The sequence below is a fragment of the Chroicocephalus ridibundus genome, chromosome 11 (genome assembly GCF_963924245.1).
Source record: "Chroicocephalus ridibundus chromosome 11, bChrRid1.1, whole genome shotgun sequence".
Lineage (NCBI taxonomy): Eukaryota > Metazoa > Chordata > Aves > Charadriiformes > Laridae > Chroicocephalus > Chroicocephalus ridibundus.
This window is the reverse complement of record NC_086294.1, coordinates 18681337-18706073: the sequence shown is the minus strand read 5'-3', so window position 1 is coordinate 18706073 and position 24737 is coordinate 18681337. Positions and strand designations below refer to the sequence as shown.

The window sequence follows — 24737 nt, the reverse complement described above, 5'->3', positions numbered from 1 at the left end:
AAGTAAGAGGCAAAAAACTACTGTTCTGGAAAACAGCTGATACCTACCTGCCCTTTGAGCAAGAGCGGCTTTGCTCTAGCTTTAAAGCAAGCAAAGGTCAAGAGATATACTGCACATGCACGGCGATTATATTAATAAATCAAGAAAACAAACAATGAACCCTGACACATATAAGCAAACTTACTAAGCAGCTCGCTCATATTACAAAGAGTTCTGAAGGTCTGGTGTAGACTCAAAACTGCTGTTTTCATCCAGATGTTTGACACCACTGTTACAGAAGTAATACTGCTTCATGCAGTACAATCTTACAAGGTATCTTTAATTGAAATTACCCTGTTTCATATTTTATTTTCAGTTTCATTTTCTTTCAGAGGTAGTGGAGAGCATTCAACACCTTTTTTTAACACCAGGACAAAGAGGCACCTTCTGTACTTCTGACAAAAGTGTCATTCATCCTCTTCAGGTCTGGCGGAAGCAGGGGATGATATTAATGTCTAAACTGCAGAAGTAACTATTACATACAGTAGCTTGAAGTGTAAAGGATGTGACAGAAGTACTTCTGCAACACTTGTTAGAGGGCCAGCCCGGCCTCCAAAGTTATTAAATTCTGCATCCACAAAGTACTTGCTTTCATTTATTTAAATGCAGCCAATCTGATGAACAGAAAGTATTAAAAACTTCAGCTAGAACCACCTCTACCTAGCAAATTTAGTGACTGAAGGGAAGAACTTCTTCCCCTTGGAAAAACTCCAACATACTCTTGACTTGATAAAGCAAATCTAGACCTTTTTTATTTTTTTTTTTAAAACAATTTGCCAAGACTGGAATGAGAGATAAATAGAAGGCACAACAATTTTGCTTTTTTATACAAATACAAACTAAACATGAAAAAAACTTCCTATTTCAATAAAAAATTTCACAAGTTCAGGAAAAGTGTTTTAAGAGTCAAGTTCTAGACATTTAAAACCTATCCCACAATCCAAAATTTTAAGTGTGGTAAAACAGTAGTTCGAATTCCTTTCCGTGATCATGTATCAAAAGAAAGAGAGGTTCTACGGATACCCATTATTCCACTTTTACAGCGCCACTAAGAGAAAGGTGAATGTCAATTTTTCAAGTGGCAATATCTCCAGACCAGAGGATGTTCGTATGACCCTCAAAGGATAAAGCAATAGCTTTGTTTTTTCTGCCCTTGAAATACTTGTCAAGTACTATGTTCTCCTACAGGCTCTTGAACGCATGCACGTGAAATATTATTCCACTGACTGAAATGCACCCAAATTCAGTAGAAAGGGGGGAGAAAAAAAGAAAAAGAAAAAAATAAAGAGACGTTCCTTTAGGAAAGACCACTGGTACCAAAAAAAATCCAGTCCGTAAGTTTGAGGTGAACAAGAAAATTCAGTTCTTTTCTTTTTAAAATTCACTTTTCCTAAAACGTTGTTCCACAAAGCTGGAATCTGGGACAAGGACTAGAAAAAAAAATCACAAAACCATAACACAAACAAAAGGGGGCCAAAATAGTATCAAACGTAGCAGTCTATAACAGGCTAGGGCCACATTCCAAGATACCCAAGGCTGAAATTCACAAATCTGCAGGAAAAAGGGTTTGCGCCACCATGTCAACATCCGTGATGCATTCACTGGCGTTGCCCGATCCCCCTTCCAGCTCCAAATCCTGGCTTCTGGGACATTCCTCCACGTGGAGGCCCTCGAATCCCACCTCCCAGCCCCCCACGAGTGCCTCCAGGTCCACGTGGTCTGTTGTCTCTGCGGTCACCCTCCCTGGCAGCTCGTGTTTTCTTCTCCTCCACATTCAGGCGCACCTCTCCCCTGAACATGATGGGCTGCAACAAAAGCAGAAGAGGTAATTTCATTAATGACTCATTAGTAACTCTTCAACGTCAAGTAGATTTCTGCAACCTTGACCCCATATCCTTTCTCGCCATCCAAGCAGATCAAAGTGGTTTATGATTGGTTACTAGAAAACGGCAATAGTCAACCTATGCATCCAGTCTGAAAAGGTGTGAAAGAGGGACACTCGAAAAGCAGTCCCAGGCTTAACACTGAGGATTCCAACACCTTTTAGAGAAGGAACTGAACCAATAGAAGTAACCTAACTTATATTAATATGCAGCAATCCACGGCCTGCCATCATGCAGAGTCACAGCTGATTTTTCTTATGGCATGTCAGATCCTCTCTGCCACCTTGCTATACAGGCCAGAGAAGTCTTTCACTTAAGTCAAGCTCAAGTTTTTTTTTTTTGTTTTGTTTTGTTTGTTTGTTTTGTTTTTTTTTTTTTTTTTTAGAATTGCAGCAATAAGTGGTTGCTTGACCGGGGAAACCTCACTGCAGCAAGAACAGAGAGGAGCAGGACTGCAACATCCCACAAACCTCACTGCAGACAAAAAGTTGAAGTCTGCAAGAACCCAAGAACTACAGGAGTAAGGACTCACTTGTTCCAAGTTATTCCTGCAGCTGCATAACAAACAAAACCACGAAAAATATGGTGCATCGTTGGCACAACACTTTCTCATCAGATGGAAAGACTATCCATCCACTTCTACTGAACTGATTATAGAAGTAAAACAGATCTAAGAATGAAGCATGTTGCCCTCTTCTAGCCATGAGCTGGACAAAGAACAAAGCATCACATTACAGTCTTTGTTACCAACTCCAGCGCAAACTCCCACATTTCACCAGAGGCAGCAGACATCATGTTTAGCTTCTTTGGCTAACAGTCTACTAAAGGCTTTTAAACTCATAGCAAAGCTTATCCTGAAAGAAGTCCTGCTGTTTCAGGACATATGTTTGCTCCAACCATTGCGTCCATTTGCAAAACAATCCTACAAACAGAATTTAGTGCTGTTCAAAGGAGGGTAGGAAGTATGTTAACTACTTTTATGGGACATAAAGTCTATAAAAAAAGTGTTAGTTCAGAAAACCACACCCACCCATTACAATTTAAGCATTTAGGTGAGCTTGCATAAAAAGATACTTTCACTGCACCAACTTTGCAAGCTTATTACACATACAAAGTTTAACTTGGAAGCCTGCATCCACTCTCTTCTCCAGCTCCAGTTACACTGAGCAGCACAGTTGAACAAGTAAAGAAAGGCCACAAAACCCTCAGATGAATGTGGTTTTGGTACTCCCTGGACATGAAATCTGGCACTTGGCTCTTAAGCTACCTCTACCACTGCAAGAGAACTCTGAGTGAATATTTCAAGTTTGTTTCAACATAAACTCAAACATGCAAGTTTAAGTCACTGCTAAAGGTGGTCACATATTGCTTGCAGCTAAGAAACTTAAGGACGCGCTGTCACTCTACTACTTGTTCCCACGCTAATTCAGGCCAAAGTCAAAGAGATTTACTCAACCTACTTCTAACCCTGGTTTCAAATCACTTATTTTAAACTTTACCCTAGACCACATTGGAACTGCCCAGCTCACAATACTCACAAAGAACCTAAGGAAGCAACTTTTTATCAGCATTCAGATCTTGAGTCACCAGTTCCCTGCAAGATCTTCTAGGGCTGCTGGGCTTCATATGTATTAACTCACCAAGCATCACCACAACCCCTGCTGGCATCCCACAGCTAAAGGTCTCTAACCACATGAAATATCCCAAACTCAGACCAAATCTCAAGGCTTAAAAATAAGTTCACTTTCAATTTAAGAACAGAAGTGCTGGCAATATTGCTGTACAAGAAAAAAGGATGTCCCTCTCTGGTGAAAGGCTAGCTTGTAAGCAAGCACACTGCACAGTTTTGGTAGTGCATCCAGATTCATTCCCTATCACCACACCATATAGTCATGGGGTGCACATTTGGCATTAGCAATCACTGCTAACAAGCTGAGCAGGTACCTCCTGCCTTTGTTAGCAGAAATTCTTTTCAACCTGCTTCTCCCTTTAACCTCTTCTCAACCTCTTTGACAAACAAGATTCTACTTGTCCACAGGGTCAGACTCTATCTTGCCTTCCTGAAAGCTACTTACCTGCTTCCTGAGTAGAGTTCAGCAGCTTCCAATTGGTAAAAGGCTTTGTAGTGAATAAATTCACGTTCATCTAAGTTTTTTACAAGCTACTTCAATGACAAGAGACTCAATCTGTACAAATGCTGCACACGTCTTGGTAACAGGAGGGAAGGAAATCCCACCCACTTTACAATGCTCAGGAAAGGGCAAAGGGATCAAGTAGAATATTTTCTTGTTAGAGTAATCTGAAAAACATTGCCTGACATTAACAGACCAAAAGCCACTGTCTAGAATTTTATTTACCCTGCTGCTAAGGATCTTCTGAACTGGTTCAGGATCATCAAACACCACAAACCCAAAATTGGGGAGCTTTCCACCACTGTTGATGCGGAGTTCAACAACATTGCCATAGCCTGCAAGAGAAAATCCAAGTTCTTGGGTCATACATTAGAATGCTCTGTTGACCACGCTTATGGCAACAACCCCCAAACCCTGAGAGCATAGCAAAGCAACTAACTTACTTTGGAAAAAGTCTTTAAGTTCACTTTTATCAACATCATGGGGAAGGTTCCCCACAAACAGCTGGTGACTGTCTGGGTATCTCACAATCCGTCTTGTTTCCACATCGCCTTGTTCACCCTCACGAACTTGAACAGAAAAGTAAAACTTGTTTAAGAAAAGCCAGTCCACACAGCAAACACAAGAACAAGTCACAGTCAGAATTAGCACCTTTAAAAAGACTCAGAATTCACACTCTGTTTATCCATTCATAAATAAAAAATAGGTATGCATTCTACACAAGCAAGTCCATAACTGTTGTTTGCTTTTTAATCACCTGACTGAAGACAGACACAGTGGAAACCTAGATACTTCAACAGAATCATAGCGAAATTCAGCTTTAATGCCTGACAGACACTCAGGCCAAGATCATCTAAAATAACCATATCCACAAAACCAGAAATCATTAGTTTCCTGACAAAATTAATGAGACTTTAAAAGCTTTAATCATCATATTACTTCCCCAGAAACATCAAATAGCAGAAGACAACAGTTTACTGTTTGTGGCTTCTCTTACTTGGTCTAGGACCCCTCTGTGGTGGGATGCTTGTTCGTTGCTCCCTCACTCGCTGATCCCTCTGAGGTCTCTGAGGTGGGGTCTGAGATTCAGGCTTTGCCTCAGGGCGGGGCTGTATAAATTCAAAAAGGAGTTAAGAGGAAAAAATCATTCCGAACAGTAGGGTTCAGCTTTTAAAGAGCTCACTATCAAGTTGTTGATAAAATAACTTGGAAATATAGGAAAAAGTCATAGTTCTTTCTACCTGGGACTAAAACGCATGTTAGCTCACATTGGGTTATGTTAAAAAGCAAACATGTCACTTGACTGAGTTAAAATTCCAAAGTCATTCCATTCACAGTCATGTACAATAAAGTGTGTCTGCCCAAAATGCAGTGGCAGTTACACAGACAGACTGTATTACATACACTTATTCATGAAAAAACCCTCATTCATGAATAGGCAGTGGAAAATATTTAAGAGTTGCCTCTTGTTAAGAGGGTGCAATCACTTTAGATGGCAGATAGATCCAGCACTCACATGAACATTCTCTGGTTTTCCTCCATGAGGAACAATTCCTTTTCAACCCAAAAGCCAGAGAGTAACATTTTTTTTTATGAAGTCTGTCACGAGACACTGAAATTGAAAGTCTTTGGAGTATCTGAGAACTCAGATCATAAGCAAGTATATTTCACTACATTTTTCCCCACCTCGGTTAACTGTCAGCAGTTTAGCACTTCAACTTCTCTAGGTGCTGGATTCCTACCTGCGAGACCGGTACTTTCACAACATGAGGTGGTATTCCTGATACTGGAACAGCTCCACTGGGAGGGAGGTTCTTACTGGTCACCGATGCCCAGGAAAATGTCTAAAAAGAAGAGATTGTAATTCAACTCCAGACGCTTTTATCCTTCCGAATTTATTCCTGACAGTACAGCTAAAAGACACAGGATAACGGTAACAAATTTCAACCTGTCCTTGAAGCCCTGGATGCAGTCACCAGCAGTTTCCCTACAACTTCCTTCAAATTACTTCAATTCAAGAGACTTAATGGAATGACAAGGGAGTCACACTTCCACCTTATTTCTAAATTCTATATGGAGTTCACATAGGACACAGCAGTGGCCTAAGACCAAGTATTACATCAAAGTTAACTAAAGTATTGGTTTTCTGAGTACCCATTTGTCCATTTTTGCCTCCCTTAATACTGATAAGTGACAAAAATCGCCAGGCAGAAATAAAGTCACATTTCACCCATCTTCCTCATTTAGCACATTGGTTGCAGTCTGTTGAGAATCTCAGCAGCTCTGTTTACAAAGCATCTGAGCTTCTCACTGCTGCCACAGTTCCCACACCTACCAAATATACAAAGCCCTACCTTAGCTCCTGGTATTTTAACCATCTACTTATTAGCTAGGATTTCAGCTACCTCTTATTATATAGGAACTAATGGGAAGGAGGCAACTGATCATGAGAAGAGTAATTAGGGCAGAGGGGAAAAAAACTACAGAGCATTTAAACATTTCTAATTCCAGATATTTTTCCTCTTGCTGGAGAGAGGATCATGCTCTGTAAAATAACAGGAGCATCAAACATACTGATGAAACCACCATAGCACAGAAGACAGCCATCCACTGTCCTTACCCTAGAGTCCTCTTGCACTGCAGGAGCTGGATCGGCAGGAGCTGGAGAAGGACTCTTTTCCACAGTCTCTTCTGGAGCCGACTCCTCTAACACAGGCTCAGATTTTTCTTCCTGAGCCTCTGGTTCAGGTTCCTGTTCAGGTTCAGGTTCTGGCTCAGGCTCTGCCTCTGCAGCCGTCTCTTCCAGGTGTTCCTCAATGTCATTGCTATTAGACAGCACCACAAAAAAAACCAAGAAAAAGATGCGATATTGTATCCGATTCTATTATTGGGTGGCAATGAATGTTACTTGCCCAATACAGAAATTAGGTACATCACATTTGAGAGGAAAACCAAGGCTAATCTGTCTAAATAATGCCGCATTGAGCAGAGATGCAAGTTTCACATTGTTACACTACAGAGCAGCAAAAGCGTTACATCTACTGAAAATCCAGAGTCTCTGCATTCAGCCTAACAGCACTTTGGTTTCAGCTGCCCAATAAACAGAAATCTTTCATCTGTCAAAGAGGAAAACCACGAGTAGCAATAAATTCAATTGACTTGTTCTACAAGCAGTCTGTATTGCACAATATCTGACTTCATCTAATAAGACATTATTACCTGACAGCCTGCTCGTAATAAGCACCAGTATCATCAGGAACAGCCTCAGGTGTCTGCTGTCTTTCCTCAGGTTCCTCCCCTTCCTCCTCTGATTCTAAGTTAGAAAAGAAAAAAAATACACCACACACATCTTTAGTACTTGGTACCAACACAAGGCATGTTCCACAACACAGATGAAGTGTCTGCTGAAGAGCGCTATCAAGATGTGACATGAAACAGACATTTCCTTATACTGCCGCTATCACTTCAGTTACTCAGTTTTGACCAAGTTCAAACAACATGTTCCAAATAGTTCAGAGCAGCAGATTTATAGCCTACAAATCTGACTGCAACTGCTAAAATAGCTCTTACAGTTGTTTTAACAGAAACAGAATATGCCAGAAAAATAACAATCATCTGCATATGAACTCCTTGCTGGAGCACATGGAAACTACAGGCAAGGAATAAACCTAGAAGAACGCAAAGCTTAATGCTGATCTGCCTTCTCCAGCATGAATATTTCCTTTGGTCTGGGAATGGAATGTTGATATAGACCCAGAAACAAATATCAGCAGAACCATCCTGCTACTCACCCTCTGGAGGCTCGGTGTCAGAGTCACCAAAAACCTCATCTTGGTAGCGGAAGATATCATTGTGGACATAAAACTTGTTTGCGACAGAACCCTAGAAGCAAATCAAAGGCAGGAACCGATTTAGTTACACCAATTGCAGTAATATAAAAACTGAAATAATAAGAAAACAAGAGCAGATTGATCAAATCATCCTTGCCACGTAAGATTAATCCACACTTTCCTCCTTCAAAGTGTGTATTGTTCAGAGGAAGAAAAAACAAGATGCGTACTTGACTTGCTGGTGTGATGCATGGCACAATGGGAAAAATACATATTAGTGCTTTTAATTCCAATAGCTCACAACACTGGAAAAGTAGGAATGAGAACTTTCGGGGTCTGCAGTATCAATTCTTAGCTTCAAGTCAAACTGAAAAAATATAGTAATCTTGCAGTCCTCCTTTTTTCGCTATCCTTTTCAATTATGTGAACTGGTTTGTTCAAAAAATGTGTCTATTTACAAAGCCGCCTCAAATGCAGAGTCAGCACTTTATACAAGAAGTCTGGAAACCCTGTCTTCAAACAACAGGAAGCATTTTCCTCTTTCTACTAGTCCTTTTCAGTAAGGCGACCAGTTGCTAGGACAGCAAATCAAAGATAAAATAACTTTAAAATGCCTAAGAAAAAAAATATGCATTGCACATACCTAGTAGACAAAAGTCAGGATGCTTACAACTGCACGTATGATATCCAAGATTAATGTAAGACCATACAGAATTTATGTAGTTTCCTAAGGAAACTGCAGAACATTACTGATGAATTTTGTGGCAAAACCACCTTCCCAGTCTAACCCTTCAGATTCCAACCCTGAACCAGACAGGCCTCATTAGTCCTGACATGATACTAGAAGCACTATAACACTAGCACTCCATACAGCATACCTCAGGTGCAAGTACAAATGTTTGCATGAATCTGCGCACGGGCTGCATGTTATTGGAGAGCTCTCCCATCACCTGGACTACAACACCATCATTGAGTGTAGCATGGGCATCCACATGACGAATCTTTGTGTGGCAATCCTTGAAGTTTAATGACAGCACCTTCTTGTGGATATCCTATAAAAGAACAGTATACAGATTACACTGCGGAAGCTGTTTCTGCTAAGTTAGCTTACAAAGAAAGCAAAAACATAAAACACCGTTTCAGAATATATCCCCTAACTCTGGACAGAAAGCTTCACAGCACGCTCTTTAAGTTTGCTTTGCAAGCAATTTTACATTCTGAACTTTAATAAAGGATGCACATCTTGCCTAACTATTGCTGTTAACAATTAGACAGTTTTCTCTCCCCCCCCACCTTTTTATTTTTACAGAGAGCACTTGGACATAGGGGGATGAATCACAGATGGATGTGCGTCTTCTCAACCACCAAGGTGATGAAAGAACAAACAGTAAGGTTTTTTTTTTTTTACTTACAGATTGCCCGTAGACTGCGTCAGCTGGTTTTCCATTGGAATCCAAGCCACCATGGACATAGGAAGAGTTCTTTCCATAAAACCTGTTGGAAAGAAATATTTTAGCAATAAGCTTTGTTACGTAAGAACATTTTGCCTCTACATTAGAGTGCACTATGAATAATATACTCTCAAGCAAGTTTTCTTTCTGAATTATTGGAATATAGCCATACAACTCCATAATCCTGTTAGTGACTTGGGGGCAGGAGGGTTTTGATCAAAGGGGAGAATGCAGAGTTCTATGTAAGCTGTAGTGTTCAGATATGTCAGATACCCAAGCACTAATAGCCAAAAAACAAAGTTTCATAGGAGCTACATGATCCAATCCCATTCTCCCCTTTCTGTACAAGGTCCCTAAAGCAACACAGTTTGATCACCCAGGATGCTGAAGGCTTCCCCTCAAGTTCTGGTTTAAAGCTTGAGCAAGGAGCAATGGTACTTTTTTGTTCATCTACAGTAAAGCAAGTACTGCAGGTAAATCTTTCATTTTATAACTGAAGCATTACAAGCTAAAATGTAACAAACATCATGGGACTACATTCTGCCAGCAGATAAACGACTCGAACTAAATTCCACAGCACATTGTAAACTTTCCTCTGACCCAAACGGACAAGGTCAGCTGTCCACCTAAGTGCAGAAATACTCTGAATAAGTGTTCCTGAGATTGGAAGAAGGAAGATTTCAGAAGCTGTTTGTCTAGCGACTCAAAGCACAGCAAACCAAAGCGCATCTTCAAAAATTAGGTTAGTTCCAGCAATGGAGGATACCTATCAAATCAAACAGGACCAATTTGATTAGATAACAGATTGTAATTTGCTGCGCGTTCTTAATTTCCCTGATTTTTGTTTAAGAAAAGGCTGCTGGCATGACTAAGACATATCAATATAAAAAACATACACCATTTTCAATCTTTTTCCCCTATTCAGGGGGATTGTATCAAGACAAACCACAAAAGTGCTTAACTAAGTAACATTTATCCAACTTTCATTGATATTGATTACAACTAGAACAAGCAACACACTTTTGATTTAATTTTTTCCTCTTTTTTGCTTAGAATACAGCTGTAACAATGTTACAGTAACAACCAGAATAGATATTTAAAGAAATCCTGTAAACTTTATTATCCATGTTTTAACCCAGCTGATCAAAACTGAAAGCCAACTACACCCAGAGTCTGTCTTGAGCAAATCAAATTTAAGCGTCCAAATTCAGCAAGCCAAGACACAGTAATGAGCTCATTCACTGGTTTTAACATACAAATTAAGAAATTCACACAGAAAAACAGATCATAAAGTGAAGCAGCACTTTACCTGTGCAAATAGTCAGGTGCTTGGTTCAGCAGAGTATAGTACTGCCTCACGAATTCCCGCCCGACCAGCAGGGGACTTGGCTTCTCCATCACCATTTCTTTGGTCAACTGAAAGCTACAGAAAAATAGAAAGCTTCATAAAAGACAAGCATTTTACATTGCTGTTCGCATACTTAAGAGCATAAGCCACATAATCACAGCAGAAAGCACACACCGAGACCCATTAGCAGTTTTACCGCAGTAAGCAGTTTAACCAATGCCTTTTCAGAGTCATCAGTCTGGTGCTGAGGAGAGGACTGCTGGGCACCAAACCAGTGGTGGGACAAGCTGTATGGGCAACAGAGACTACCTCATAACACCACACCAACATTTAATCATCCTACATACCCTCCATAAAAAGCAGGTGGCAAGCAAGTATGGTTCTATCAAGAGGATTTGCTAAGTGGCTAAGTCATTTACAGTCGATCCAAGTTCTACTTACCTCACTTGACTTTACAATCAGAATTAAAAGTCAGATGTTCTAAGGCAAAGCCTGTGCTAGTGTATTAGAGGTATTTTTAAAAGGTCAGAACAAGTCCAATCTATTTTTGTCAGCAGCACAGCACTCCTCACTTGTGAGTGACAAGCTCTGTAGGGGAATATTAGTTTATATTAAAATTACTATGCTACAAACAAATGCATGCTGCTCTTCACTTGCTTCCAAACTCAGCAAGTCATCTCTCACTTAGATCTAGAGGACCAGTCAAACTAACAGTACCACCCACACTTAGGCTCAGGGACACATCAATCTAGTAGCTTCTACCTAATTTCTACAGATCAGCAAGTTACAAAAAGAAAGTCTTTGCAGGTAGATTACACAGTACGTGTATCTTCAGTTCAGGTCAGTCAAAACCAAAGCACACTCCTGTGTTTCCTTGCTTTCAAATACTCATACACACTGTTCAAACTCATACAAACTAGGTTCAAACTGGTAGGGAAAAAAACACTGATACCAGAGCATATTCTTGCTACCTAAATACAGAGAGAAAAGTAGATTTAGTCTGCTTCATATGCAATTATACCATTAGGTAGCAGAATGGGTGCTTAGCGGATGGCTTTGCTGTTGATGTATCACAGACTCTATAAGATATCTAGTTTTCCTGCAACCATTCAGGGCCTGTAGCATTGAGAGTAATGAGCTAGCGAAAGTGCTTATCTGCAGCAAGTCAAGTAGATGTTAACCAAAAGGGCATTAAAGGACCACATGTGCAGCTGAAAGAACTTTCTCCCCACTACTGACCCCCAGTCCCCTACCCTACACAACATTTTCCTGAACACATGGTATGCAAATTCAATATGCACATACTTCAGGTGTGCCGTGCAAATCAAAACCAATACACTACTAACTTCAGCCCTCTCTAAAAAGAAATTCAAAGAGTCATCATTTACTTATCTGCTTTTAAGACTGCACAATTATAAATAGCTCCAAGAAGTGGTGGCATCAACTAAAAAAAGTAAGTCAAACTGAGCAGCCCTCTAGCACAGAGTAATCCAGATGGAGTCTGCAAAGTTCATGCCCAGGCAGTTATGTTAGGACAAGCTTTCTCTTGTCACTGTACATAACAGCATCCTGTATCCTGGATAAACAGAGTTGCCACAATTATCATCTGAACAAAACAAAGGGGAAAGAAAAACAGACTGCCTCTCCCGTACACTCGTACTAAGTCTTGTTCCAGTTCTTCCAAGGATCTTGTCTGACACTTTCATTACATTTGCTAATTTCACAATAGTCCTGTAAATGCTACGAACTGACAACAGACTATAGCTTCAAGATAGAGGTGACCTACCAGGTTAGTGTTATTACAGCGACAGTTCCCAATGCGCACCATATATAGGTCTGCAAAGGAAGTTACAACCATACTGCGGGATGTACCAGGAATGCCAAACAGAAGCTTCAAACCCCAAAGTGAAGAACATACGGAAAAAAAAAGACAACATAGAAGCTGGTATTTTGGATAAAGCTACGCCCAAATCAACCTGGCAAACTCCTTATATCTCAAACTGTGGTTTAACACCCAACATATCATCATCAAGAGACACAAGGCAATGTTTACCCATACTGGCAAAACATACAGATAATATATTTGAGGATGTGATCAGACCCAAACTCCCAGCAATGGTCAGCAAGCACTGCATCCAGCTTAGTTGGAGATACAGTACACAAATTCCTACCCTGAGAGGTATGCCGTTTAAAGTTCAAAACAGAACATATAACTAGAATGCTACTAATATGACAACAAAAACTGCTATAGTTTTGCACACATTGATGTGTTTTTCTCTGCTTTTAGTACAACCCCACTCACAGTTCTTTCACTTTGTAATTAAAAATAAAATAAATGCAAAGTTTACCCATTCTATTTTTAAAAAGCACTTTTTGTAAGTTTAATACAGGGGAGAAAGATCTGAGAGGCTCCAGAGGACGTGTACACGAGTGCCTGCTCTTTCAGCAGGAAGCGTGTACATCACCACCATACAAGGAAATGTTACTTGCATGATAACGTGCAGACAGGATAAGACCAAACACGACTTAGAAGTGAAAAAGGCTTTTCAATACATTCAGAAGCTTTGAGTTATTTCAGGATACTTTCAAGAGCTAACCATGCAGAAAGAAAGTGATACTCCATAGCTGAGCCTGGCCTGCAGGAAGTGCTCAGATTCTGCAGACCGCTTTCATTTTAGGAAGTTGCTAGTTATCTGTGGTTTTGCAAAAGCTTTCGAGTTGTAAGCATAATGTATTACAGATACAGATGTCCAAGACTGAGCAGTCTGAAGTGACAAAACCCTCAAAGATACAAACTTGTATGCCTTCCAGTGCATGTTAAATTAGATCCCCACAAAATGTTACCAGGTAAGAAAAAACGCTACAGGTAAAGCAAGGCTAAACTATGGATACCACTGCTGATTTCCTTATTTAACTTTGTTTCCTGTCAAGCACTTGTGAAGCTCTATCATTACACAGGGCAGGACAACCCTAAAGCAGTGGGTGTAGAAATGGCAGACAGACAAGACCTTCACTTTCAGATCCAGTTGGCTTAACTGACAATGCAAGACTTAATTGCTCCACAACAGTTAAAATTGCCTCTGTGCCGTGACTTTATGATTAGAAAACCAGTCCTACCATATCCCCCACAATCACCATGTGAGTATGACAAGCTCTATATAAGAAAAAAGGCATACAGATGTTGCTTGCTCACTCTTCCTTTTTTCTTCCTGGGTGCAGGGGGTGCATTTAATTTCTTTGTAAAGACTACTTTACCCTGGAATTCAAGCTTATTCCTATAGATATCGATAAGCAGGTTTTCTACTCAATTCTGTTAAGGGATGAATCAGGCTCTTCTGAGAATTATTTTCAATTGCTTCTAGAATATGAACGTGCAAAGCTTGACCTCCTCACATAATGGTAAAGCATTACCTGTAGCACTGAGATCTCAACAGCTCACACATCAAAAGCTCTTTCAGATTTCTATTCTTCACGGAAAGAGTGCTCACCTGTACTAACCCACTAGCCCATCACAGAATCGGAATGGTTTGGGTTGGAAGGGTCCTTTAAAGGTCATCTAGTCCAAGCCCCCTGCAATGAGCATCTTCGACGCTGTTCTGAGCTGTCCCAATGCTGTATTGAAGACATACTGGAAGTGGCTTGTGCTGATTACGTCTGTCATATTTACATGCTAAAAATCAAAGGACTTCCCTATTGCCAAGGGTGAAAAATCTATCAGAACTAACTCTTAACATGGAAAGAGGAATAGCAGAGTGCCCAGTTCTCATTAAGCTCATCTGAAAAGAAATGGGAAAAACCTTTACATGACCTAATCAGAGGATGACAACAATCTGTTTTTACTCCTGCTGCACCTGCTGCTGCACTGCCAGTTGCCATCTGTTCTTGTTCTCCAGCCAGCACAACCTGAATGATAGAAGCCAAGCATCTCCAGAAAGATTATTTGCTCCCTGCCACTCATGAGAAATTCATTACTCTGCTATTCCTTGACCTAAGAATAACTGCAAGTATTTTATACTGCATTTCTACTGCACAGAGCATAATAGTACCAAATGTTTGAACTGTCACTACATTAATCGTGATAGAAGCTTATCCACACATTTTCATGTCAATTGAGATAATGATGAAAGGGTGAAAATTGACAGGAAAAGCTGGAAATCAGATGATTTAAGATTCATTCATAAACATGCATTCACTTTACTCCATATATGTAAAACAAATTGAATAATTCAAATTTTAACAAATATAGTATAGCTTTTCTGCAACATAACTGAGCCCTTTCCTTAAGCCCAGAGACTTACAGGAAGACAAATACCTCCTTTACAGTGGTTAACACCTGGCTGGTGGAAAATTCCACCATCTGTCACAATGCTCCTACTTGGTAGAAAAATCAATGCTAGGCACTGAATTTCTAGAGTACTGTTATGTAAATTAGAGCCAGTCATGTAAATTCTATGTTAGCAAATTTAGATTTACGTCCACAAAATCTATTAGCACATTAGTATTTAGAAAAATAATAGACTCAAAGAACACCTAACAGTTAGCATTGGTCAGTACTTTCTCACCAAACTGCTACAGAGTGAAAGTGAAGTAACCATTCCTGTCAACTCAATTTTTGTTTTTTAAAATCAGACAAGGAGTTTAGCCTGAATCTTGTTTCTACTAGGCTTCTTACACATAACAGGAGTCTCTCTAGTGTACATCATAAAATGTTCAGGCTCTCAGGACTGCAGAACAGATGTAACAAGCCAGGGCACCAGACTCCATTGAAATAAAACTTGCAAGTCAGAAAATCCCAAGCTTCACCTTCTAAAGCGTGTGGCAATTTTAAGTATCTTCTGCCAATACTAACAGAAAGATAAGTTAAAAATTTACATTGGTTGAAGCATATTCTAAACAGGCCACCATTTGTTTTCAACATTATCCTTATGCCTTTGTTCTCTGCCACCTTCAATTCTGTATTTTTGACTTGCACTTCAATACAAGAAACAGTCTCAAAAAATCCAAAGTTCCTACAATGCATTATAGTTCTGTTTGGTTGGAATACTACAGAGCAGATACAGGGAACAACCCTATAGCAGTTCACACTCTTGGCTATCCGTGCACTGTAAGGTGACTCATTTCATACTACATTCCTGCCCACCTCAACAACCTGGGAGAGTTTACAGAGCACCAAAACAGGCAAGTTGCCCCCCTATCCTTTTAATTACTGGTTTAACTGACTAAGATCTTATCATAGTGCTGTTACACTGTTTCCAACAACCCAACCAGCTTCTGTGAAATACAATTCAGATCTTTCATTTCTACTTTACTTCTATCGATGCAACAGAACCTGACAGTATGATTCATGTGTTCCCCAGATGAAGCTAATTTTTCCTCTCTAAACCAGAATGTAAAACTTTTCATACAACTACTCCCTCATTTTGTTATCAATTAATTCTTTAACATAAAAACGTTTTTTGAAAACTTAAGAAATACCCAGAGAAGCTCACATGGAAAAGAGGTGTCCAAATCCAAGTACATCACACTACAAAGCTGGCAAACAGCAATTTTGCTGGGCATTAAAGGTCTGGTCAATAGTTAATAGCATTGCGTAATTAAGTGTCATATGGGATTTCTCCAAGTTGCTTAGCAACAGGTGAGCATGTTCACAGCCACAAACCATTTATCTACCTGTATGGAGTAACTAGCACTAGAATCTGCTTTGGACAAGAAGAAAAATTGCCAATACAAATAAAACCATGAAGAAATCTCCTAATATGCCTCTAACAGACATGCCATAGATTAAAAGTTAAACAAAAGCAAAACAATTCCAGTTAACCCAACTCTCCATACATTTTACACCACTACCATCTGCTCATACTGCTGACTAAGCAAAAAAGAGAAGCTGGTACCTGCATGAACTATGATACAAAACATTACAGAGTGAATAATCAAACACAAACAAGCTAAACGTGCATCGCTAGGCAAACTGCAGTGCCCATCTCAACTAAGGGTCTGTATCATTAGACCAGCTTGCTCTCAAGTAGGAAGAGTAATGTAAACCTTTCCAAGGAAATGCATATTTAAAACACTATAAGATACCAGATACACTAAGATGCAAGATACCCTTCTTATTTCAATACAACCTTAACTGTCTGATGGGGAAAGAAAGAGAAAAAGAGACCCGGCTGTTGACCACAAGCCTAATTTATGAAGAGTTGAAAAAGCACCTCAAATAGGTGGGCAACAGAAGTCTCAAAACACTCATCTCCTTTAAAAGGCAGGTCTCATTACTTGCCTCCCACTGGATGCAGAAGTAGACAGTGTCACAGAGAACACCGTCCCAGCAATACAGCCTGTGTTTTGTACAGAAGCCATTGCAGACAGTTGCCTGCCTGCAACCGGTTCATCTTTTCTATATTTTGACAGACTGGGAGGGAAAGTATTCTGTTTGAAAGAAGTTATCCTGAAGGTAGCACTATTTCACAAGAGGCAAGACACTTGGAAGCCAGAGCCTGAAAGCTGAGTGATGGGATAACTTATCCAGTGAATAATGAAATATTTGAAGATCAAATTGGAGAACAAGTTACAAGGTTACCAACATTCAACTCTTACCAGTATTTTAAAGGGACCTTTAAAGGTCCCTTCCAAGCCAACACATTCTATGATCTTCTGGAAAGACTAAGGTAGTCCATAAGATACAGGTATTCACTAGGAACTTCCAAAAGCAGACAATCGCCAACGAAGATCAGAGTGGTGTGAAGTGCTAGATATATCATGCAGACAGAGGAGCCATTATTAATAATCTTTAATACCAACACCTAACAAAACATGGATCTGGAGCCTCGAACTTAAGACAGCCATTTCTCCATTCACTGCAGCAACTAGTGTCTACTGTATGACAACCAGGCAATCTACAAAGACAGGCACTGTTAAGTTCATAAGGTACTTGAGGTGTCACAAGAAACTGCATCCTAAAAAAAAAAATCATGCAGCAATCAGAATGCCGCATCCTTGGGCCAACGGTGTTCTCTGTGCATTATTATCCTGATGCCACAGAAAGGCAGAGCAATACCTGAACCCCTTTCGGAAGCTCTTTGAGACATACTGATGAGGGACATTATAGAAGAGCTAGATATCACACCAACATATGGATAAGAAAAATCAAATTAGAAACGTAACTATTTTCTCAAAAGTATCCAAGCAATCCATCCAAATTTAAGCACAAGAAAATAATTTTCCTTACAAGATTAAAAAATAATTCAGAATTATATTCAACACTGCCCAGGCTAGTACTGAAAAACCCCTCTGCTTGCCAGTGGCAGATGGGAAGCCTTACTCAGCAGCAATGCACAGCCCTTTAAACACTATAAGAATACAAATAAACAAACCACGAATTGCTGCAGAAGAGCTGTCATTCTAGAAGTCAGCCTGTGTTTTTGCTAACAAACCTAAGTGTGATCCACACGTTGATGGATATGATGGAGTCTGCCAGTTTGTAGACAGAATTCAGTACTTCTATTGTTCAGCTCTGTCAAGCAAGAGAGACAAACTGAAGATTTCTACTGCTATTACTCAGAATCTATAAGACAGTGACCATTTCAGAGAAATAATTTCTAGCTCAAAAGCAGAGAAACAAAATACAAAGATGACTATCTAAAGTGCAAGTTAAGCTAGTTGAGACCACCATCTATACCTGCGTAGTAAGGAATGGTCACCTGGGGAAGGAAAAAGATACAAGATACTATTCCTGTAGTTAGGATCATAAAGGTCCACCTGCTGTCCAAAGAAAAACAGCAAAATAGGTCTTGATCAAAACTGGAGAAGAAAAGAATCTAACCTAGAAGAATCTTAAAAACTTGGTATTAAAGGTAAGTGATATCACAACTTTCTCACCAAGTTGTTCTTGGATTCTCCCCTCAAAACACTTCATCTTCCTTGAGTGCCAGGCCTGTTTTGGTGTGGGTTTGCGTTTTTCAGGTTGTTTTTTTTTTCTTTCTTCATTTTTAAAGCTGTCTCCACTGGCTTCCAATTTTCTGCTTTGTATCACACAATCATCACTTCTGTTCAGCAACACAAACACTAGCGATACAAAGAGCGAAGATAGCATATCTGCAGAAGGAGCGTAAGCATTTGAGTCCTTGCTTACAATTAGTAGCAAGAAACAGGATTTATTGGAAGTTAATGTTTGTAACAGCTGCCCTATGCCCATGACCCAGCAAGGGTCACCTTTCAGTAGCCAATTGTCTGGAATTCACCTTTAGACTGCAGCTAAGGTATTTAGCATTACTTTTTGGAAAGTTCTGCTGTACTGTGCCACAGAAAAAAAATACTCAAAACTTAGAAGATACATATCTAAGGTTTTGGTATGTTACAAACAGATCAGTGCACTGAGTTCCACAAGCAGTTTATTACTTACTTTTGTTTCAATAATGTACACTATACATTTATGATAGGGGAAGTGAAACGTTTGTCTTCTGTTCTCATATGTCTCATTATGGCTTTGCACCTCTCAACAAGTCACCAGAAGTTTCCTACTCATTACACAAAGGAGATGCAGAGTGAGCAAGGTGGAAGCCCTAGAACCAAGCACACAAATTTAAGTTCTATTACTTAAGCCTTTACTGCCTAAAAAAAAAAAAAGCAAACACCACCGAAGCACCAAACTAGACATCTTAATCTCTGGTACTTCTGCCCTAAAGGGAAGAAGTGCGCCCTGGATTGATAGCTACTTTGCTAAATTCCTCCTGTGGCAGGACTCAGACATTAAACAAACTTGCACAGAGTCTCAGAAGTACAACCTGAAGCTGAATCACTATTTGATGATTTTTCACAAGACAACTTCACCTGCAGTATGTCTCGCCACACAGGTCAGTCAATATTTTTGTTTTTAAAGTACATATAGACAGTTTGATCATCCTCTGACCACAGTTGCCCCCAGAAAGTCACAATAGTCTGTACACACATTAATCCCTTTGTGCATTTCCAGAAGTACAATTCTCAATTGCCAAGAAGCCATAACCAGGTATGTTAGACAAAAAAGCTCCACAATGAAAGGAACATGCCTCATCCCTTCTCCTTTTTGGACTAGAACAGTTCTGGGAACTGCTCATATTCTGCTTTTTGATAGAGAAAAGCTGGAAATAAATCTTGCCACTGAAAAAAAGTTAAGCAAGGCTACTGTAGAGGGACCTGCTCTAACATTAAACTAGGATGATCTGCCCTGAGCCTAACTAGTAACACTTCATGTCAACAAAAAGATAGCTATGATGCATTTGACATCACAGCAAAAAAATGGCCCTTGTGATTTGACTGAAGTCCAAGATGAACGCCTCTTGAAAAACTGGGTTCTCGCAAAACTCAAAGCCTTGAGAATTCACAGAAATATTCCTACACTTTTCTAAATAATCCTAAATCAGATTCTCATGAAGAAGCTTTCTCCTACACCTGAGAGAACGACTTTCTCATTTCTAACTGGACCTATTCCAACCTCATTTACCCTACAATCAGAAGTAATGTTTTTCTGTAAAATCACATTTTAATCATGCAAATTTCATCCTAAAGGGTGGTAGGATACTGCACAGTCTGAATGGTTTGTTTACTCATTTCTTAATGAAAAATAACAGTCAGCTTTATGCCTGTACTGCTCTCCAGACTGCTGCATGATAAAGTAGCTACTTAGACCCTATGATTTTGCCATTAGAACAGGTTTTGTTTTGACATCCAAGAGCTGCTCCAACAACTCGATGAAGTTGGCAGCAGGTCCAGTCGTCTTTCTCTTAGGTCTGCAATTTTTCCATTTGGCTCCAGTGTAGCTTCTTAAAGTAAAAAGCAAAAGTTACACATAAGCAGCCAGAAGAGGCAGATCAGAACACCTATCTACACAGACATTACAGTGTAATTCAAGCTCATTCCCACTTGGATTAAAATCACCAGGATTAGGATTTAACAAAATATTTTCTGCATGCCAAGCAACAGGTACCTGTGATGAGAGTCAACTCTTTCACCTCTACCCATCTGAGTCACAGAAGACTCTTAACTTTCATACATAGACTGGATCCTAGCACTTAAGACTGATCCGTCGCAGCATCAGTACATTGTTAGATACTTAAAAACAAAACAGAAAGTCAGCCCAATAGTGATCATAACTGAAACAAGGAAACAGTACAGGGCAGTGTAGAAGAAAATGGAAGATGGCCATCAGCATTTTAGAATGCAGTATTTCACATTTGCCTCAGCAAGGAATCAGGTTCATAACATCATTTGTACATAATCGACAGCTCACAATCTTCTAGCTCTGAAAGCAGTACTCCAACAGCTATGCCCTTCTGGAAGACATCCAGACTTAATACTGCAAAACTAGGACCTCAGACCATTATAGTATTCACTGCCTGCAAAGTTTCAGGGATTCTTTTAGAGTAGGTGAAAATCAGACTTTTTTTCCAGAATTACTCAATGAGGTAGCTGAAGATTATCAACTCTATTAGTTTCAGCAAGAAGTTAATAATTACTTCAACTCTGGAGACTTTATAAAGGCACCCGTAAAAAGTATCAAGTCTTCTACACAAAACTATCACTTCCACCTTGTTTGTTTCAAGCACAGCAGAATACAGACAGCAAAACAACTAGCACCATTTGATTTCCTCTTTGATTCTTCATTCATCATGTTACTTAGTCAGATGAAAAGGCTCAAGTTCTAATATTAAAAGTTAGAATAATCAATTCAAATGTTTTCTAACTCAAACAGGCCATTTACGCTAACCTTATGAGTGCTCAAGAGGTACTACTGTTATGAACAGAAATATCAATAGGTATTAATAGTGACACCATCTTAGCTTTGTTTTACTTTCAGTAAAAAGTATTCCTCTGCATGTTTGCCTTACAATCTGCAAGGCAAAAAAAGAAAGCTCTGGCTTTCCGAACCAAAAAGAGCTTACAAGTGAATAAAGATTTCGTGCTTAAAATTTAAGATGTTCAAAGTTGGAGTATCATCAGTTGTGTTGAACTCTACTGATGCTGTTGTGCTAGCAGCACAACATTTGAACAGTAGAGCAGTGGTCTTATAATCACAGTACAAACAAGTCATCTTGGATGTTTTTTGTTGTTTCTTAAGACTGCAATTGCAAAGAATCCCCACTGAAGATCCTGATGTTTACTTGACCCACATACACAAAGGAAATCTTGTCCACCAGGTCTTATACCTTAACTTTAACTTTGTTTTCTAGCCTTCAACTTAAGGAGTTCACTCTTAAGAGAATACAACCTAGCAAAAAAAATATAAGGAAAGATAGTTGCCTGATTCACGCAAGTCAAGAACTGGAGACCACTATTTAGCATCCGATGTATACAAGATCCCTTTTAAAAGAAGATTTTTAAGGATTTACCCTTAGAAATAAGATACACATTTGCAAAGGTGCCAATGTTGATCTGGTTCTTTTTCTAACACATTTTGTACAATTATGCTTTCTAGCATGTTTTAACACTGTCTTTCAGGCAAACTAGTCCCTGGAACATGTGATGCTATCAAAAAAGTTGGGATATCTTCATCATAAATATGGCCTGTCACTATTAGGATATAAGACCTTGATCACGTAAATACTTACAGCTAGCCTTCAACATTAAGTATACTGACTGAAACACCACAGGAAAAGGTGAGTTCAGTTCACAGGATGTGAACACGCTACCGCCAGTATCACGGAAGTAGCACAGAACTATCTTTTAGCAAAATCATTAGGCCTATGCTTTACATAGAGGGAATAAGAAAAGTGAAAACTTGGTCAAAGGCAAGATGTCAGAAAAGGTTTGAAATGCAGTTTTTTCTGTCAACTTTTGCACTCTCGTCTCTTCACAACACACATCTAGAAGTTTTGTTAGCTAAAAACAATCCCCATACACACACACCCCACATTTGATTTATGGCACCTGGAAGCATTAGCTTTCAGAGCTTGATAGCAGTGTCCACATTTCCTAAAGCTGTCACTCCTGGCTGTGAGAGCACAAGCTAGACAAAAATAGCACACACTGGAAACATGGCGGCTTGCTGCAAATGCTGCTTTCAACCAATTGCGAATTAAGAAAAATAAATCATCTTCTTTATAAAGAACACTTACTATATGCATGAAATCCTTAATGTAAAAGGTCACCAGGTAAGCCCATTAAGAATTACTAACACATTAGATCATCCAGATTAAGACTAAAGTGTACCCGAAAGATGTATGGAAGCCTTTTCTGTGGTTTTCCTCCAGGAAGTATATCTAGGGCCTTACAAGAAGCTGGGAAGTCTTCATACAAGCATTGCTTCCCATTTAAATCTTGGCTTAATCTCGGATCCAGCCAAGGTCATGCAGTAAATCAGGGTAAGATACGTGCTCTCTTTCTGTTCGAATGATGACTCCCTTTATCTATAAAGTTAGAGCAAGGGAAATACCTACAATCTGATACTGCGATACAGAGGTATGACCCTGCTATTTGAGCGCCCAGTATTACACTACAACTACTGAAAGGCGTTATCTCAGCCACATGCCGGGCTTTGGATCGTCTCATACCTAACCCCCACCCCCCTCAAAAAAAAAAAAAAAAAAGAGGTAGAACACGCGGATGAAAAAACACCAGAGTCTCTAAAAATCAAGAACAAAGCTCTCAGTTCGACTCGCACAATAAAAGCCCATGAAGAGCCGAACCCCCCCGCCCCCAACTCCCAAATAACCCTCCATTCTAAGCAATCGCTCGCCGAGCAGCGCACCATTGTACCCCTCTCCCGCCTCGGAAGTTTCCGAGGGCGCCGCGGGACCGGGAGGTTTCTCCCTCCGCAGGGCCCCGCTCTGGAACCCCACAGGGGGCTGCGAAAGCGTGACCACGGGGTCGCACGGGAGAGCGCTCACCACAAAGCGCCGCCGGGCCCGCGCGGGCCTCGGGCGCGGGGCCGGGACAGCGGGAGCCGCCTCGGCGCCAGGAACGCGGGGCCGCACCGGCAGCCCCCCTTCCCCCACACACACCGCGGCCTAGCGGGGACTGGAGCGGGGCGGGTGGGGGGGCGGGAGGGGCAGACTCAGGCCAGGCCCGGTGCGTGCGGCCCGCAGCCGCCCCCAGGAGGACACGACCCCGCCGGTGGGTGCCACCCTGCGGACGCGGGACCTCCCCCCTCACCTGCGGGCGGAGCGGGACGGGAGCGGGAGGCGTCGCTTCACCACAGGCCTGCCCGGCGGACGAGAAGCACCTCACGCAACGGCGTGCTCTGCCGCCGGCTAGATATATCCGGCGCGCAGCCTACCCCAACGGGAGGCGGCGTAGCCAATCAGAGGACGGCGGCCCCTTCACTCGGATGCTAATTGGCTCACAGCGGGAAAAGAGGCAGGCGGAAAGCTGAGAGGCAGCTCAGTCTACCAACCACGCGGCTCGGCTCCGCGGGGCAGTAAGAGTTGATGGACATCTGGCAGAACCAGTGGGAGATGGTACTCCCACTGTCGGGGCGGGACGAGACCTGATGGACTTCCCCTGTAGCCAATAGGACGACGATAACCGCGCTACCAGGCGCGAAGGGCGGGACGGGCCTGACGCCGTAGTATGGTTGAGCCGCACACCAGCGCCCTTGAGAAGGTGCTGGTAAACCCCGTTATAGATCGGGGCGGTGCCCTCCGTGCGGCAAGGAGCGCGGCAGCCAATAGGAGAGCGCGGCGGGCCCTGACGGACAGGCCCACCTCCGGCGTTCTTAAAGGAACAGGCAGCCCGCCACGAGGGGCGGCGTTCGGCGCCCAGCACCACCCCCTGCTGGAGGGGAGGGAACGGCCACCAACATGGCGGCGGGACGAGGGCGGGGGGGGGGAGCTGGCGGGCCGTGGAAGCAAAGCAGGCGGATCAGAGTAAAGCCAAGCCGAGCAGGGAGGGCCCGCAGGGGAGAAGAAAGGCCTCGGAATTCCCAGATCCCCCCTCACCAGCCGGCGCTGCTCCAGGGAGAGCAGGAGGGAAGGAAGGAGAGGGTCGGCCTGAGGCAGCCAGCTCCCCGGCAGCCATCCCATCGCTCTCCATTTGTGTTGCGTCCCTTCCCCAGTGTGCGCCGTGAAGTAGCCAGGGATACA

The 24737-nt window shown here is 41.3% G+C and overlaps 1 protein-coding gene across 3 annotated transcripts; it reads right to left on the bottom strand.

The window, feature by feature from the left end:
* Positions 1–765: 765 nt before the first annotated feature.
* G3BP1 (G3BP stress granule assembly factor 1) lies at positions 766–23975 on the bottom strand. 3 transcript variants are annotated; one of them, XM_063349063.1, is made up of 12 exons: positions 23809–23975; positions 10645–10751; positions 9297–9378; positions 8763–8936; positions 7846–7936; positions 7274–7367; positions 6675–6879; positions 5797–5898; positions 5052–5163; positions 4498–4623; positions 4280–4410; positions 766–1844 (listed from the first exon to the last, which is right to left on the bottom strand). In XM_063349063.1, the coding sequence occupies exons 2-12, from the start codon at positions 10737–10739 to the stop codon at positions 1638–1640; spliced, it is 1419 nt and encodes a 472-aa protein (XP_063205133.1). In that variant the 5' UTR covers positions 10740–10751; positions 23809–23975; the 3' UTR covers positions 766–1637. The 3 variants fall into 3 exon arrangements, with proteins under 3 accessions (XP_063205133.1, XP_063205134.1, XP_063205131.1); XM_063349064.1 differs by having other exon boundaries at positions 4280–4389; positions 10645–10758; positions 23809–23968; XM_063349061.1 differs by having other exon boundaries at positions 10645–10758; positions 23809–23967.
* Positions 23976–24737: the final 762 nt, after the last annotated feature.

What these genes read in the sequence shown, in the direction of transcription:
- G3BP1 (XM_063349063.1), bottom strand. Translation starts at nt 10,739, where the DNA reads ATGGTGATGGAGAAGCCAAGTCCCCTGCTGGTCGGGCGGGAATTCGTG. An exon ending in CATTTGTACTTGCACCTGAG is followed by an intron (nt 7,937 to 8,762) that starts GTATGCTGTATG and finishes ATTTGCTTCTAG; the next exon opens with GGTTCTGTCGCAAACAAGTT. An exon ending in AGAAGATCCTTAGCAGCAGG is followed by an intron (nt 1,845 to 4,279) that starts GTAAATAAAATT and finishes CTTTTGTTGCAG; the next exon opens with CCCATCATGTTCAGGGGAGA.